This window comes from Sturnira hondurensis, unplaced genomic scaffold (genome assembly GCF_014824575.4).
Source record: "Sturnira hondurensis isolate 20B ecotype Veracruz unplaced genomic scaffold, ASM1482457v3 Scaffold0021354, whole genome shotgun sequence".
NCBI classification, from domain to species: Eukaryota; Metazoa; Chordata; class Mammalia; order Chiroptera; family Phyllostomidae; genus Sturnira; species Sturnira hondurensis.
In genome coordinates this window covers 33668643-33687593 of record NW_028093985.1, presented here as the reverse complement: position 1 = coordinate 33687593, position 18951 = coordinate 33668643, and the positions used below count along the sequence as shown (strand labels likewise).

The following is an 18951-nucleotide window of genomic DNA, read 5'->3' as shown; positions in this document are numbered from 1 at the left end:
TAATAGTAAGAATCACAAATGAACAGCCCTATACATTGCAGAAATGTGAATCACTTCACACTTATGGGAAAGTAAAATGGCAAAACCAGTTAAAATTAAAAATAAGATATATTCGCCCTGGCTGGTGTAGCTCAGTGGATTGAGCACAGGCCTGCGAACCAGAGGATAGCGGTTCGATTCCCAGTCAGGGCACATGCCTGGGTTGCAGGCTGGTTCCTTGCAGGCTAACTACCAGCAGGGGATGCACGAAAGGCAGCCATACATTGATGTTTCTCTCCCTCTCTCCTTCCCCTCTAAATATAAATAAATAAATAAAATTTAAAAAAATAAAAATAAAAATAAGATATATTCTTTTACTCAACAAGTTCATTTCTAGGAAACTATCCTCAAAATAAGAGCACTGGTATGTACGTGTGTGTGTGTGTGTGTGTGTGTGTGTATTTTATATAAATATAACATATTTACCATATTTTTTGGACTATAAGATGCACTTCTCCCTCGCAAATTTGTGAAGACACAAGAGTGCATCTTATAGTCCAAATGAAGCTTTACATTTACATTGGTGAAATATTACATTATTTATATTATGAAATATTTTACCACATTTTTGCTTCAAAATTTTTTTTTCTATTTTCCTCCTCTAAAACCTATGTGTCTTATGGTCCAAAAAATATGGTAATAACATAGCATAGGCCGCTGCCATCCCTGCCCCCACAGCGAGCCAGGTAAGCTACATTCAGACTATAAGGCACATCCCCCATTTCCCTCCCAAATTTGGGGGTGTGCGTCTTATAGTCCAAAACTACAATATATATTTGCCTATCTTGTATGACTTATGGACAGGGTGAGAAAGGATATACACTAAGCTTTAACATCAACTAATCTCTCAGGAAAGTAGGACATGAAAATAACAATGTTGAACTTTTTTCTTATATATGTTTATACTATATCATTGAGGTGAACACATACAACTTTTTCCATTTTTAAGGATAAATGTAATAATTTTCTATCATTGTTTATGCTTTTATAGCTGTCCCAATTTTTTCCCCTTTACCCACTTCCTCCCCACTTGCCTTCCACTTCCATAGTCAATCCCAAGACCGTTTCTTGCTTTTTTTTAAAGACTGGTAGCAAAACCAGTTTTGATTGAAGGACAAGGACAAAGTTAAGTGACAGCATGTTCGAAAGTACATGGGAAGTAAACAAGAGAATGTAGACTATCTTTCAAGGAGTCTAGCAATAAAAGGGAAAACAGAATGTAAAGGAGAATGGAGGGCCAAAATAAAAAATATTTCCTTTTGTGACTAGAGAATTGACCTCACAACACAATAACAAAGAGTTATAGATGGAAAAAGATGAAAATATAGAGTGATAACTAATTAAGTATATCTCAGAGGAAACAGAAAATGCATGATCGCCCACTTCAGGACATTCCCCAATTCTGATTATAATAAATATATAATTACCCCAAATGTTAAAATGCTGAAACAAATCTTATAATTTAACTTACTATATATCACTGGACAACTTCCAAAATATCTTATAAAGAGATTTACATCCAAGGCAGCACTAGAAAGAATTAGTTTCAAAGTTGGGTGCTTTTGCAACAAATCTCTTAACTTTGTAAGTAAAAAATCACTAAATCGATCCCTTTCATGTACTTCATCCTGCAGTAAACAAAATAAAACCATGGAGCATTTAAATAAAAAAAGACATTATGGATGACTAAGTCTTTAAAATCATGGAATTGCTGGGTTTTACACAAATTCATATTGAATGTAGACAAGGCCATCAGTATTAGTGAAAATTCTGAGTTATGAACAATTCAGAAACAATTAGATATTAACACTCTGCTATGGGTTGGCTTTGGGTCTTTTTTTTTGGTTGTTTTTTCCAAATATAAAATCACACAAACTAAATTCTGAATTAGTGAACTTTAACTTAATGTCCTTTTAAAACACTAGACAAAATCTATTTAAACATGTTTCTCTTAACATCAGGGCTCAGGGGCATCCTTTGGTTTGAATACACAGAACTAGTAAGTTTCCAAAAGCTGCTTGATGTAAGTTAATAAAATTTATTCTAATTGTTTTGACATAAACTAGATAAAAGCTTATAATTCTTTAATAAGATATAATTCATTTAACTTTCTTCATCAGCAGCTAGTTAATTTAGAAACTTAACCTCAAAGTTAAATGACTATAAAGTATGCCTTAAGGCTGGCAAACACACATTAGTTAAAGGTATCACATGACTAATCATACAGGGGAAAAAAACCTTTTACCATTCTAGAGAACTCTATCTAAGTATATGCATGTATCATTTTCACACATAAAAAGCACTTTTACAATTTTTTTTTATTTATTGAATTTATTGGGGTGAATTGGCTAATAAGATTATATAGGTTTCAGTTATATAACTCTACAATACAGGATCTGTATATCGCATTGTGTGTTCACCACCCCAAGCCAAGTCTCCCTCCATCACCATGTATCCCCCTTTTCCTTCTTCTACCTCCTCCCACCCCTCTTTCCCTCTGGCAGTCACCACACTGTTGTTGCCTGTGTCTATGATATAAAAGGCACTTTTTCAAAAACTACCTACTTATTTTATTTTCCCTCATGAAACCTGATGGTAAGAATGTCTTTATTTAATACAAAATATTTATTTCTAATCATTATAGCAAATACAAGTAACTTGATTATAATAGCCTGTTCAGAAAAAACAAACTGGTTCTCACTTATAACCTACTCTAAAAATTATATACTTATGTATTTAAATTTTAAGCAATCTGAGTTATATATGGCAAATTCAGTAATATTCTTACCACAATAACATGTGTCACAGCTGACAATGTACTATCTCCTGCCATCAAGGTACGAAGCAATACCCCATTGGTGCAAAATGTCAGAAGTGTCTTTGGAGAAACCCTTTTTAAAAAATCAAAATAATATGCACAATTACAAACATTATATATAATTAAAACATGATCACATTAAATGCTAGTCTTACACATACTTTAACAAATGTTACTTAAAGTTACTAACATAATAATATATGTATGCTTTATTGGCAATTTATGTCAAATATTTATTTTACGCCTGATAACCTCACAAAATTTTTATTACTAACAGCCTTTATTAATTAAATGATTATTTTGTTAAACAACCATTAACAGACTCTTCTGAAGACCTTAAACACTTTTTGCTTGGGTACAAAAGTATATCATGAAAGGGATCAGCTTTTTAAACCACTGTATCCAAACCATTAGAGCAAAGAAACAGTACTGCTGACAAAGGAGGTACTACTAGTACTACCACTAATAATAATCAGTTCAGTCACTAATATTTATTGAGTGCTTATTATAAACTTCACATCAAACCAGTGCTCTAGATGCTTTTATTAGTCCTGTTTTATAAATGAGAAAACTGTACCTATGGCCCAAAGTCTTTCTCAACTATCTATTTATTAAAAATCTCAGTAAGCTTACACATGATCTCAATGTCCTATTACAGAATTAGTACTATTTGGAATAAATAATCATCTTTTTAACTTAACATAGTCTCCCTATTTAGTGTAACACAAACATTTACCCTCTCTAATGATAAAAGACAGGCTACTGAAGAATCATCCTTACCTGCTTTCTAATCGTATCTGATACCCAATTGTTTGACCAATCCTTTCCCTTCTCTCCGCAGCAACTCTTTCAGCCACAGCAATAGCCGCTAATCGTCTTGGCTGAGTACAAAATATACGGCAGGGGATACCATTTTTAAAGCAATCATCTAACAGGAACTGAGGAATCTGAAACACAAGTTTTAAAGTACTATAAAATAACATGATTATATACCCAGAAAACCCAATTCTGTAATATGTCCAGATATAATCATAAAATTGACAACTTTCATGTAATTGCTAGTAATCAGCTAGAAAATATAATTTAAAAAAGAAAGATCTTGTTGAAGATCAACTTGAAACATCTTGTGGTGCCAAGAACTAAGGAGGAGGTGAGTGATGTGGAGTCATGCCAAAGACGCAAGAACCAACCAAAAGGAATACTTAATGGCCAAACTGGGACAGTGGAATAAAACACTTTTTAAATAATTAATTATAGCCCTGGCTGGTGTAGCTCGGTGGATTGAGCGTGGGCCTGTGAACCACACAATCGCGGTTCGATTCCCAGTCAGGGCACATGCCTGGGTTGCAGGCCAGTTCCCAGCAGGGGACTCACGAGAGGCAACCATACATTGATATTTCTCTCCTTCTCTCCTTTCCTTCCCCTCTAAAGATAAATAAATAAAATATTTTTAAAAATTAATTATAAATAACAATTAATTATAAATCATACATAAAATATTGATGAACATATAATAAAAATAATCAAATATATTTTAAAAGAAATAGTTAAAGCTTATGCAAAGAGTATAAAATGCTAATGAAAGCATAAAAGATCTGAATATATAAATAAATATGACATTGCTGAATGTATATAATCAATGTTACAACAATGTCAATTCTCTCCAAATTATTCTATAAGGTCAATGAAACAACAATCAAAATCCCATTGGGAATTTTTAATAGTGAAAAACACAAAAACAGCCCCAACTGGTGTAGCTCAGTGGGTTGGGTATCATCCCACAAACTAAAAGGTCACCAGTTGGTTCCTGGTCAGGACACAGGCCTGGGCTGCAGGCCAGGTCCCCAGTGGGGGCCGTGCAAGTGGCAACCAACTGGTGCATCTCTCAAATATCAATGTTTCTCTCCCTCTCTTCTTCCTCCCTTCCCATCTCTCTAAAATTAAAAAATTTTTAAAACACAAAAATAGCCTAATACAAGGATTGCAGACTTTTCTATAATTAAATTCAAACAAGTCAGAAATATTTTAAAATAAAAGTAAGTCTTCCTACTCCTACCACTACCAATAGTCCTCTCCAAAAAGGTAACTACTGTTAAGTTTCTTATGAACTCTTTCAGGGAAAAAAATATTTACACAATTTAGAATACTTGTGTATATACACATGTTTTTATCACACAGTTATTGCTGTATGTTTGTAATTTGTAGATTTCACTTAACATATCAGATTACCTAATCCATTTATTAGCTTTACATTACATCCTACACATGTGCTATAATTTAACAAATATAACTACACTTAAGTAACTTCCAGGTTTTTTTAGGTTTGTTATTATTAATGTTGTTGCTTGCTATTACTAGTGCTATGTGAAAATCTAGCAGAACATACTTTTGTATAGTCCAAGTAATAGCATAAATTAAATTTGGACAGAAAAATTATGAAATTTCCCTCTATAACAATTTACACTATCAACAAAGCAGAAGATGTTGTTTTCCCAATACCTATGTAAATACTCCGTATCATCCATTTTTTAATTTCTGCTAATCTAATATCTGAAAAATAAAATGGTTCTGATTTCATTTATTTAACTATGAGTGAAAGAGAACATCTTTTCATGCATGTCTTAGACTCTGAAAACTTTTTTAAATTTGACTGCTTTACCCAGAAGCATAAATGTACAAAAGCTGAGAAATATTTAAAAAGAAAAAACAATTAGGAATATTGCACTACATACTACAAAGCTACAAAAAGCAAAAGGTGGGATACCAGTGCAAATATAGAATTAAAGATATTTAAACAAAAATTCCAGAGACAGGCCCAGGGGCTATAGAATCTTAGTGTGGCTGAGTGGATTGGGCATCATCTTGTAAAATGAAAGGCTGCCAGTTCAATTCCTAGTCAGGGCACATGCCTCTGTTGTGGCCCAGGTCCCCAGCTGGTGGCGTGCAAGAGACACTGATAGATATCTGTTTCTTGCACACATCGATGTTTCTCTTTCTCCCTCCCTTCCCCTTTCTCCAAAAATAAAAAAATAAAATCTTTTCCTAAAAAAAAAAACAGAAATATATGCTCCAAGTTTAGGTCAATGAAGCAGGGAAGGTATGTGGCAAGAGAATTAGAAACCTTTCACTGCCTCTACACTATTTTCTATAACGTTTGAATTTTACATAATAAATGTGAATAATGAATATGAAAATTCAAGACAGTTAATTTTCTAATGCTACTAAAGCAATATGAAACTGGCCAATGATATTAACTTTAAATTCTATAACATTTGTATTTCACAGACCAAAAACATTAGTAATTTCACTTTAACTCCTCAAATAAGATACAATTATTTATCAAGTTTAAACCTATTAGGTTAATAGTTTCCTCTTGAAAATCAAAGAGCATAACATTAAATTCTTCATTAAATTCTCAAGTATCCTTTCATACCTCATAAAATAATATACACAATTATAAAAATAGGCACACATAATTTCAATGTACAAATATTAGTAGCAAGGACATTCGAATAATTTATATAAAAATGTATTTATTATACTTACCAAAGTTTTCAAAATCCCTATTCAATATTAAAAGTGCTACAGTTTACACTTACTGGCAAACCTTACTATAATACTAAAACAATTAAAACAATATAAGATGTCTGGACAGACTGGACTCTATGAAATTTCACTTAATAAGAAAAGAACTCATGCTAAAGAAATATCTTACATATTATCTCCAGATAAAAATTTTATCATGTTTTTAATTATTTAGTTTTTCAGGATCAAGTTTTAGGGATAAACAGTTACACTTCTGTGAAAATGGTTAAGTCTTACAAATAAATAATTTGTAAAGTTTATAGTCAGCCTCTCTTATCAACTTGCCTTCATTATTGACTAAGTTTATTAAACCAACCAATATATCCAAAGGAAATCTCAAGCAATTGTCAAAAGCAAATTTAGCCCTGGGTGGTATAGCTCAGTGGATTGAGCACGGGCCTGCGAAGCAAAGGGTCACTGGTTCGATTCCTAGTCAGGGCACATGCCTGTGTTGCAGGCCAGGTCCCCAGTAGGAGACACATGAGAGGCAACCACACATTGATGTTTCTCTCCCACTCTTTCTCCTTCCCTTCCCCTCTCTCTAAAAATAAATGAATAAAATATTTTTTAAAAAAAGTAAATTTCTTTGCCCATAAAGGAAAATAATGTAAAATTATATTAGCTATTATAACTGAAGCACTATCAAATGCAAAGTAATTTTACTACTGTAACATACTAACATGTTAAAGAACACAACCAAGAAAAAGTCATATCACTGTACCACTCTTCTAAACTGTCACCCTAATGAATAAAATGTCATGATAATAAAGTACTTTGATTCTAAACATCCAAGTTAAACACATTAATTCTACTCTACAGTCAACTATGTATTAACATTTGTTGTCATTATCATTAGTTTTGTTTTTAACTTGGCTGTTATTTATAAAACATGATAGTAGGCACTTTGTACACACCTCTAAATTTCACCTTGAATAGTAGCAATTATTATTTTACAAATGAAAACTCTGGCCCACAGAGGTTATAAAACCAGACTAAAACTTTACACCCTATAAATGAGGAAACTGGAATTTGAACTGAAGGCCCAAGTCCACGTTTCTTCCCTTGATGCCAAATCACATCCTTACCTCTGTTTAAATGAAGATACAATATACTAGTTTAAAATAAATATTTTAAAACATTTCCTTTGTACAAAGTCTTAAAACATACTTCCAGCAATAATTTATTTCTGAAATAACCATTAAAGTAACCAGAAGTTCCTTTGTCTGCTTTTGTTTAAATACATGTAGTATAAATGTAATACAAAAGTGTCACATGGGCTAAAATATTTTTTCTTCTGTAAACAACAAAGAAACAAACCTGTGTAGTCTTTCCAGACCCAGTTTCTCCTACAATCAAAACTACTTTATTTTCCTTAATTATTTTAACAATTTCTTCCTGTTTTTCAAACACTGGCAGAGACTGCCTGAAAGAATCAAATTCGGATTCTCCTCTTTTCACTGGAATCTGAGGTATGCCATTGTTGAGTCGCCCACTTGTCTTGCTCATTTCCCGGTTTTCTTTGAAAATAAATAAAAGAAAAAAATTATGATCAACATTAAAAAAAGAAGTGTTAAATAATTTCTAATGTAATTTCATTCAACTATTTCTTCTCTACTCAGTCTACATGAAGTTAACAAACAATGCCTTAACTGTTGTACTCCTATATTTAATATTCTTGGAGACTATTTTACAAACCAGTATCAATTAGAAAGCAAATTTCTCAAAAGTATTTCTGGTGTGTAATGTTTACAAATGAACAAAAAATTAATCATTCAATAACCATTAAAAATAAAACACAATTTAATATCTGAAAATGACTTTCAGATTTGTTTCTACTAGTAATGATACAGAAAACTGAAATTTTATAGTACAAAACAATGTGCATTATATTTGTAGTCTGTTATGTACAAAGTGAAAACACATTATGAAAAAAATATCCTATATGTTTAAGTTAAACATATAAGATTATGTAAACAAACAGAATATTATGTGTAAATATAAGGTCTTAATGCTAATAAATTCCCTAATTGAGTGTTTTAGCCAACATCTACACTTACCTAAATAGACAGGAATAAAAAAGAGCCATTCTTCACGTAATTCAAAAACTAGTATAAAGGACACATGGACAACAACTAATGGGGGTGGAAATGGGAGGGAGGTGGGGAGCACTGGGGGAGTGGGCTGGGATGAAAGTAAAAGACAGAAAACTGTACTTGAACAACAATAAATTTTTAAAAATATTTTAAATAAATGGCATTCTAAACATTGTGCATTTTAAGCAATTATGAATACCTGAGAATTCAAATCTAATAAAATACAGAAAAAATATTTGTGTGTGTGTATTTAAAACTTAAAATTCCTTGATATGTAGTATCATGTGTTTTCTGTATTCTGCAAACCCACTTCAATAAACTGAAAATTAGGCAGATTCCATCACTTTAAATAATAATTTTCTCACTAAGGAACTTATTTTTTCAAATAGTGAAATTACAACTTAATTTTATGACCTAAATATATTATTTATATATCTTTCAGCAAATTAATATAGTGAAGACCCTGTTCTATCTCTTACCACAAGCTAAATGCAATTCCAAATCTCATTCATTAGCATGCTGTAGCAGCATGATATAGGGATAGTGTAGGCCTTATATTCAAATCCCAGCTGTGCAGTGTATTGGCTGGTTGACTGGTCTTGAACAAACTATTTAACTTCTCTGAATCCCAGTTTGTTCACCTCTGAGATGGGAAACTCTTACCTTGCATTTCATTTCAAACTTTTTATCATTCTTAATCATTGCAATAAGCTATTCAAATTGGGAAATCTTATTTCCTCTTAGTTCTTACATGTAAATTTAAAATGAAAAAAAGAACAAGTCAGCAAATAATAAGATAAACACAGAAGCTCCCCAGAAAATACATACCAGCTTCAACTGCAAACACATTTCCTCTTTCTGTTTTAGGCAGAAGTTCAGTACGTTCTTTATTGGTGACAGGAAATCTTTGAATTAGACTCCTAACAGCATGTTTTGTATTATGAGTCAAATTACAGGTCATCATTGCATGCGCTGTTTCTGATCCATCTTTCTTCTTCACAGTTAGGTATCTATTTGCTCCCTTTCTGAATATTGATAAAAATCATTTATTTACTATATATAGTCAATTTGTTCACATACAATGTATGCCTACTTAGAAAACACATCTACAGCAAAACATTGAAAAAAATCAAAATTATTTGGGAGACAATGCTGAAAATTCCAAAAAGCTCAATTAAAGAGGATTTTGGTGCTAGAGTAGCCACAAAACCACTTTCAATTAAAATTCCAAAATACTGCAAATCCAATTTTAAATCATTAAATGTGCTTACTTACCCACAAATGCTAAAATTTGTCTTAGCAGACTTCATGGTATATGAAACCTCAACAGTTACTTCATGCTGGGAAGCATACAGAGGGAAAAATAAAAACAATCTGAACAATAGAATCTGAAAGTGATAAGAAAGTTATGGTTCACTGTTCAGACTAATATATCCCACTGAATGTATCCACAGTATACTGGTAATGTCACACTCCCATGAAAACCTGTTAAGAGAGCCAAGTTTAGTGGCTGGACCAAAAAAGCATAAATCAGCATTACTGATAAGTGCTTTCAGATGTAAATTGGGAAAAAATTTTTTTCAAAGCTTCTGGATCTAGCCTTCAAAGGTAAAGCAATGAAGATTCATAACTGTTCTCCAATTATCTGATGCAGGTATATTTGTTTCTTCAACTGGTCCAGGACGACCATGTTTAAACACACAGGAAGTCTTCACATGTGTTTTGAACAATTTAATAATACATGTCTACAACATAGCTCAAAGTAGTACTATTAAATAGCACACCAACATGGATTTGAATCCCAGCTCTACCACTTACTAGCTGTGGGACTATAAGAATATTATTCAATAGATCTGAGCCTAAAATAATAATAATAATACCTGCCTCAAAGGACTGTGCTTATAATTAAGTAAGGTAATGCATGGAAAGAGCAGTATCTGTTACAGAGTAGGCACTAAATAAATGAAAGCTATTATTATAGTGAGAAAAAATATCTTACACTTAAAAAAATTTACCCAAAGCATTTATTAAACATGTTATCATGTTAATGTCACCCTCATATTATAGAAATGAGCAACATAGCCACAATGAAAATTACATGTATAATTTTCCTAATTTTCACTAGATTTAACATTTTTCAACATTTTCACTGTAAGAATGTTATAAAACAAAACTGGGGATTAACCTATACAGTTTTAGCTGTCTAAACCACGCAAGTGAGGCTTTCAATTTACCAACATTTTTCATTTCTGGAATTTTTTAATGAATTATAAGCTTTCTATGCTGTTATCTACTGCTTAACTAGTGCTTAGAGATTCATAAATGATGGCATAAAGATGAAATAATTAAATTTAACCTGATCTAGAAATTATTTCCAAGATAAATTGGAATTATTGATTCCAGAGCTGTTCTCTGTACATGGACCATTCTGAAACTTCAGCAGTTGCTATATACTCATTCATTCTCCTTCTGTGCCATTTACTTCATAAATTTTTAACTACATAAGGCAGGAAGTACGCTGAAATGAGCACTAGAAAAAGAAGGGTTAGGAGATTTTTGTTCTGCTAGTAACACTGTTTCAACTAACTAGCAATACAAAAGTAAATCATTGTACTTTTCTGACACTGTGTACTAGTTCATTTTAAAATCTCTAATTTCTGTCACCTCTAAGATACTTTCATTTTCTTAAAAATCATCTCAGAAAACTTTTGCTAGTTTCACCTTTCACTAATTCTCTTATTCCTTTATTCATTCAGTCACTCATCATATACTGAGCACCTACTGTCTGCTAGGCCCTATGCTAGAAGCTGGGATTGAAAAGTTGAAAAAATATACTCTTTCTTCAATAAGCTCACAACTAAAATAACATATCAGACTGAAACTTTCCTAATAATGAAAATGCCTAATACAACATTTATGTATAAAATTTTTTATATAATATTTATATATACATAAATACATTTTTAAATGTATGTATAAAAATAACTCATATGAGGCAGGTATGAGTGCTTAGCCATTAGCATTTAAAATTTACTGAACTCAATTTGAACATGGATGGCAGGGCAGAAAGATAACATCAACTTGATGGGTTTTGGATATTTTAGTAAAATATTTTACTCGTGGATATTAGTGCTCGTTCCTACCACACTCAACACCACAGTGACACCGATACATAATAAAAAGACTAGTAAAGTTTTAGGTAAAATATTCACCTTTTCAATGTGAAGATGGAAACATTCAATACATCAGAGATTTGCCCCACTGTGTAAACTGACAAAGTGAGATTTCATTATTCTTTCATTCCAAAGTAACTGACACCATGCTTTGATGAATACCATAAGAGTCTCCTTTACAAACTAAAATTAACTAGAAACTAGCTACAAGATGTAGAAAACATGCTAGATAACTGAACTTCATATGAACTTTTAAAAATAAAAAAATGCATGCCCCTATGCAATTTTTAAAAAGAAAAAATGTATGAAAATTACACATAAGAACACTGTAACTTTTTAAAAAGATTTTATTTATTTATCTTTAGAGGGGAAGGGAAGGAGAGAGGGAGAGAAGTATCAATGTATGGTTGCCTCTTGTGGGTCCCCTGCTGGGAACCTGTCCGCAACCCAGGAATGTGCCCTGACTGGGAATCGAACCACGATCATCTGGTTCGCAGGCCCGCGTTCAATCCCTGAGCTACACCAGCCAGGGCAGAACATGGTAACTTTAAAAGGTAAAAATAATCAATACATGCTACAATGAAGTACTGGCATTTCAATGTCTCCTTCCATTGAAAGAAAAAAATGATCTGCCCTAACTAATCAAATTTGATGCAATTTTAATATTAATGTTTACCAATTTACACAGCATGTTACTGAATATTTAAGATACTCAAATACAACCATATGAATCACTATTTCTCACTTTCCAAATCTGTAAACAGTCTAAAAGATCAGCAAAAGAGCCAAAACCTAAGATGACTACTTAGAAAGCTCATGGCCACCATGGAGCTAACGTTTCTAAAAAATAACACATATGAGTTTGATGCCTAGTAAATGCTTAATTTCATATCTCCTTAACTTATACTTCTTCAGGCAGATAGATGAAAAGATCTAACTCCAAACCATTTTCCCCCCAATACTGTAATATAAAATTGAAAATTTATTAAAGCTTATATCATACTAATTTGTACTTTTTTATGAATACCTAGAAATTAATGAACCAACCAACCAGTTAACTTTGTCACTAAACACAGCTGCTTTCATGTTGTAGACACTATATTTGTAGTAAATTTGTTCTTTCTGTGACTATTCACAGCTCCCAGGACATTGCTATGAACTCACTGTGAACATCAAAAATTAATTAGACAGCCCTGGCTGGTGTAGCCTAGTGGATTGAGCGCAGGCCTGCAAACCTCACAATCACAGTTCGATTCCCAGTCAGGGCACATGCCTGATTTGCAGGCCAGTTCCCAGCAGGGGACTCATGAGAGGCAACCATGCATTGATGTTTCTCTCCTTCTCTCTTTCCTTCCTCTCTAAAGATAAATAAATAAAAATCTTTTTAAAAAATTAATTAAACATTAACTATGTTCAAATCCTGTCTCTGCCACTTGCTCTAGCTGCGCAATCCTGGGAAAACTAACCTCTCCAAGCTGGAATTGCTTCAGCTCTTATCCAGATACCACATGTTAATAATAAAGCTTACCATGTTTAAGACTATTGTGAGGATTAAATGATTATCTATTTAAAACACCTAGCACATGCCTGTCACACAAGAACCCATAATAAATGTTACCTGATGTTACTATTATTATTGTGCACCGTAGGGTTTTCCTTTCAAGGAATGTCTAAAAATTCACTGGAGAGTTTACCACTCTTTACCTATTTTTCCTATTTTAGCTAGGGGAAAATAGAGAAGTGCAGCATGCAACCTCCCCTGGCAAAAGGCAAGGAAGGCAGTAACTGAGTCTGAAAAGGAGGGCTTTCGTGTAGGGTGGAACCTCCTGGTCAGGGTAGGTAGAGCACTTGGATACCTATTAAGCAGTAATTTCAGCTATAACAGGTTAAGAAACCTTTACTTGGAAAACTTACTTTCATATAGTATCTACTTTATCTTTCCACAAGTTTTTAACAAAGTTCATTTTGTAAATTTTATTTTTTCTAACTTGGTCTAAGAAGAATAAAAAAGAAATTTTGTTTTGTTCAGAAAAGTATGCTTTTAAAACCAAAATTCTGAGGTGACATTTTTGTTATGGAAGAAGCCTGACTATAATTCCAGAAAAATCTTTAGGCTATACTAAAGAACACACACAAAATGCAGGTGTTACTCCAAAAACAGCATTTTCACCAAAGGATGAGCAAGTATAAAAAATAATCTATTGCAAAGAAAATTCAACCCTTTCGGAGGAGATGAAAAACAAAACCCAAAATACATGGCTTCATTTTGACAAAAGGGAGATAAAAAAAAAAGGTGATGAGAAAACAATTATAAGTTATCACACAGTGAGCCTAGAATCTATTTTTAAAACCTTCGAAGCAGCTCAAAATAATCACAGAATGATAGAATCTTAACTAAAACAAAGAAAATTAGCTCCTTTATATTTTACATTTAAGAAAATGGCCCTTTACAGTTTAAGGGACTTGAACAAAGCTAGAGAATGAGGCAGTGAGAGAATAGGAATCAAAGTTTCTTGACCTTTCCTCTACACCAGGTTCTCTCACAAATATGTATTAAGGAACAATACTAGCAGGCACAAAATTTAAAAAGCAGAAAAACTATCTCCCTAAATTAATGAAATTAATACTAGGAGGTTAAAAAAATCTTTACTCAATGTTGAACAGAAAAACCCATGAAGTACATGAGGTGCAAATTCTCATATAAATTAAAATAAAAGATGTAAGAAGTATGTTTAAAGTGATGTAGGTCTTCATAAATGTGAGGAGAAGAAAAAGCATTAGAAAATCACAAGGACCACTAGATAAACTTTGCACTACATTTGCTAAGTTAAAAAGGGAAGGAGAAAGAGCTAGGAAATGCCATAAGAGGTAATGTGGAGCAATGAATATTGGTATTAGGGACTGAGTAAGTAGGAAGAGTGCCTTGCTTCCCTTAGCATCTCTTTTCCTTTCTCCTCACTCTCTGTCTCTTTAGAGTTTCTTTATTTCTTTTTTTGTCTTGGTAACTTTTCTTGCTTGCCCCCGCCCCAGATATTTCTCCATTCTGGACCATCCTTTAAATGATCATGCTATTGAACAGAAGAGGTAATCTATTCTAATAGATGGCTTTTCTAAGAGTAATTTCTAATTGTCATTTCTAAGTTAATTCTCAGAATTCGAAACTCATTTAACCACAGACATTTCTGTGGTTACAGCTGCAGAATTGTGCATTTATAACAGAGGTTTTCTAGTGCAGGTTCACAAACTCTTATCTGCAACTCTTAAATCCAAACAGCTCTGAAAAATTTCTTGTAAGTCTGCAGCAACTGCAACCGGCAGCAAAGCCTCATTAAATTGACACAGCTATTTCTAGGCTTTATTTATCTTAGTGTGAATGTTCACATATTTTCCAGTAGATATATTAATGTGATTAAAGGTGATGCCTATACCTTATTAGGGGTATTATGTCACATATTGTAAATATACCCTAATACCTTTTTAAAATCAGAAAAAAATCCCAACACCTATCTGATCCAGGTATTTTTGGATAAAAGATTATTCCCCTGTACTCTATTTTTATTTCCAAGTGCAGTATTTCACCTATTCAGAGGATTATAGTATGGGGATGCTCAGGAACCTACCCGCTGTTCTAGCACTGGCTCAGTGATGTTCAAAACGCACACTCACCTGAATGAAATCCCCCATCAGTAATGTATCACTATGGTGGCCATTCATATGCAAGATATACCTACCTAAGCTAATTTCACTTTAGAAGCCTCTTACTATTTATTTATTAATATATTTGCTCCATAAAGTATTGTTTTCCTCCTCTTAATCTAAAAACTAGTAAGCTGAAATGTTATCTCTTTTTCCTCCCTCTCTATGGTTCTTAACCAGGGGCAATTTTGTTCCCCAGGTAACATTCTGGTAACGACCAGAGACCCATTTTTCGTTGTCACAACTAGGGATGGAGGTGTCACTGCTATCCATAGGAGTAAAGGCTTAAACATCCTACAGTGCAGAAAACAGCCCTCCAAAATACAGATTACCCAGTCCAAATAAAAATAGCTCCAATATATGTTGGAGAAACCCTGCTATATGTTAACCTCAAAATGAAAGAGTTCCATAGAATTTTAGACTTCTTCAATTTGCATGGCTAAAAATGATCTTTCCCCAATATTAATGAGTGACTGTCAAAAAAATTATGTACTGTTTCCTCCTATTCCGTTTTATTTAATTGGTTCTAATCATCGGATTCCTGAGTTGGTAGGAAAGAAAACAATCAACGTGTGTTCTAGTGCTCACCATTACAGTACAGTAACATCAAGAGAGAGAAGTTCTGTAAATAATTATTCTTACTATCTTTTGTCCATCCATTCTTTAGAAAATATACGAGATTTAGTTTCAATGAAATATGAAAATATTTTTCTCAAGCAATTTTAGTTTTTAAACTATTTTTTCTTACATCTTAAAGTTTACCTTTTTTTTCCTCCCTAGGAAAAACAACAACAAAAAGAATGTGGGGCACAGGTGGAAAAGGAAAGAGTGAGTTTAGTATAGACATAAATCAGTTTATCTACATACTATACAATTAAGGATGTAAACCTAAAATAGTAATAACAATGTAAATGTAGTCAGAAACATTTCTCTAATTTTGGCAAATAATTTCCTTTAAATAAGAAAAGCTATCAGCTTACCCTTTGCTTTTAGAGACCAAACCAAGAGACTGACTCAGTCGATGAATAAAGGCTCGTTCAGTGCTGGTCAAAGAAGAAGGAAATTCCATTTCTACAAGGAAAAAAAATACACAAAGTACCATTTGGGGACAGGCTATTTTCTTTCAAGGTGCTTCAATATGCATACATAAATATAAAACATAAAAAACATAAGCATATAAATTATATTTTATGTGAAAAGTAGATATTCAATAACTACTGAATGGCTAGTATTGATATAATAAAATTACGATATAAATAACAATTAAATCTGGTGTATTGTTATAATAAAATTGTGATATTAATTATAGTTATATTAATGGCATTAATAAAAATTAAATGCTATGATATTTTAAAAATTAAATCTAAGTGTAAAGGACTCTAATGGTCCACCAATGAGTCTACTTATTGACCCTAGAATCTTGCGTTGGTACGATAACCAATGAACATATTTCACTGTTTTAACCTAGTCCTCACTTGCTTAACGAACAAAATGTTTATTTCCTCCCACGGTGGGGTATGCTCCAGCATTCTGAATGTTCCACATCAAACTCCGCGGTCTCTGCCTTCACGACTTAGAGACCCCCTATCTCACTAGCTCAAACTGGACTTGTGTTCCTTATTGCTGAGGCTGTGTACCTTTGTTTAAAATAAGTTCAATATCACTCTGTCCAGTTCAGTCCCAAATTTGGGCTGTAAGTTTCCAGAGTTAGGGGTCCCCTACTTAAGGCCAACAAATCGGAACGAACCCGGGTCTGCACTGTGTGACCCAAGACGAGTAGCTCCCTAACCTTAGGAGACGGGCAAGACCTTGCGTGCACCAAAGCAGTTTTATTTTTTTAAGTGCTGAGGTTCGAGGATTTAAAGCACTAGCCACTGCTAATGCATTTATTTGTCTAATTTCCTTCCGCTCTTCTCGTGTAGCTTAAATGTGACTCTTGCAAGGCTAACACAACTTTCTTTAAAAAAAAAAAAAAAAAAAGTAGAGGCTTATCGCTACTCAAACACGGTGGCTGAATCGCCCAAAGCCTCCAAAGAGCCTCTCCCCGGGGAAAAAGAAACGCCTCCGGCCAGAGCGCAAACTGAGTTTTCCACCTCTGACGCCACCTGGGTGCCGCCCGCAGCCCCACGCATCCGCGGGTCGGCGCCAGGCTCCGCACGTCCCTCCCGGGGCCGCCCGGTGCGGCCCGGATCCTCCCTCCCTCGTCAGAGGCAGCGCCTCCGCACGGCGCTGCGGGTGTGGGGACGCGGGGCAGCCGGCGGGGTCCTGGTCGGGAGCCTCACCTTTCTGGTCCCCATAGCGGAAGCGCTCCAGAGCGATATTGACTGCGATCTTCACCTCCTCGTCTATGCGCACGTCCCTTAGCCCCTTGGCCCGGGCGCCGCCCCCAGGGCCACACTGAGCCGGGCCGCCGCCGCCGCCACCGCAGCCGCCGCCCGGAGCTGGCGGCCGCGGGGAGACGCTGCTAGGCCTGGACATGGCCCTGAGGAGATGGTCACCCCGCCGAGAAGCAGCCAGGCCTGCGGGCTGACGGCCAAGTAGAGGGACAGCGGACTTCCGGGGCCACCCCCGGGGCTTGACGGCTCTACAGACGGCGCCCTGGGCCGAAGTCACCAGAAAGCCCCAATCAATCACCACAACAAACCCAGGCGGCACCGGCTCCCCAAAAAGCTGGGCGCCGCGGAGACAGCAGGCGTGCTGACGTCACCAGAGCCGCCGGCGCCGGTGACCTCAGCGCGCCGGCTGCCCCTCGGCTCCTGGTTGCTGCAGCTCACTCGAGCACTCTAGACCAAGCCGATACTCCGGATCCTCTCCTGTGCCCGTCCTCCCTCAGCACCGAGGGGCTCTTACTCATACCCCTACTCGGGCACTCATTATTGTGTTCAATCCTTTCTTCATTCATTCAGTAATCAGGCGTAGGCACCTACTATGTGCTTGGCAAACACTATGCTACATCCAAGATACTCATTCAGCAGGGGTAGTAGAGTTACCAGATTTAGCAAAAACAACAAGATGCCCAGTTGTTTTTTTTTTAACTTCAGGTACAAAAAAAAATTTTAGCCGGTGAGTGTCACATGCAATATTTGGAAACACATAGTAAACAATTATTCACTACCTGAAATACAAATTTAACGGAGTATCTGTTTTATCTGGCAACTCTAAATGGAAGTGACAGACGATAAACTAGTAATTGATCAAACGATAGTATAAGTACTCTATGAGATAGATGATGGAATTGGGAAGGTGGGATCCTTTAATTTAGCAGGTCAAGGAAGATTATGAGAATTTCCACTTGCTCATATATTTGTTACATATATGATTATATATACACCAAAAATGCATATTTTGCTAATACTTTGTATATATGTCTCTACTTGCCTATCTACATAGTAATCAGTTTTAAATGTGTGTTAGGAGCTTAGCACCGGGTTTAAAATGTATGTTAAGAGTTTAGCCACAAGGTGGTACTACAAAGCTATCTTTTTTGCTTTAGGTCCAACGTCACGAATGTCATTGATTTTAACATACAACTGTGAACTACTGAGTA

The 18951-nt window shown here is 34.7% G+C and overlaps 1 protein-coding gene across 3 annotated transcripts in view; it reads right to left on the bottom strand.

The window, feature by feature from the left end:
• YTHDC2 (YTH N6-methyladenosine RNA binding protein C2) overlaps positions 1-18080 on the bottom strand; it is a 66979-nt gene extending 48899 nt beyond the window's left edge. For all 3 annotated transcript variants that reach the window (XM_037032159.1, XM_037032162.1, XM_037032160.1), the window contains exons 1-7: positions 17687-18080; positions 16385-16475; positions 9364-9560; positions 7760-7959; positions 3638-3804; positions 2828-2930; positions 1511-1667 (exon numbers count right to left, since the gene is read on the bottom strand). In XM_037032159.1, the coding sequence (XP_036888054.1) occupies positions 1511-1667; positions 2828-2930; positions 3638-3804; positions 7760-7959; positions 9364-9560; positions 16385-16475; positions 17687-17882 (1111 nt within the window). In that variant the 5' untranslated portion in view covers positions 17883-18080. The remainder of the gene's footprint in view (positions 1-1510; positions 1668-2827; positions 2931-3637; positions 3805-7759; positions 7960-9363; positions 9561-16384; positions 16476-17686) is intronic.
• Positions 18081-18951: the final 871 nt, after the last annotated feature.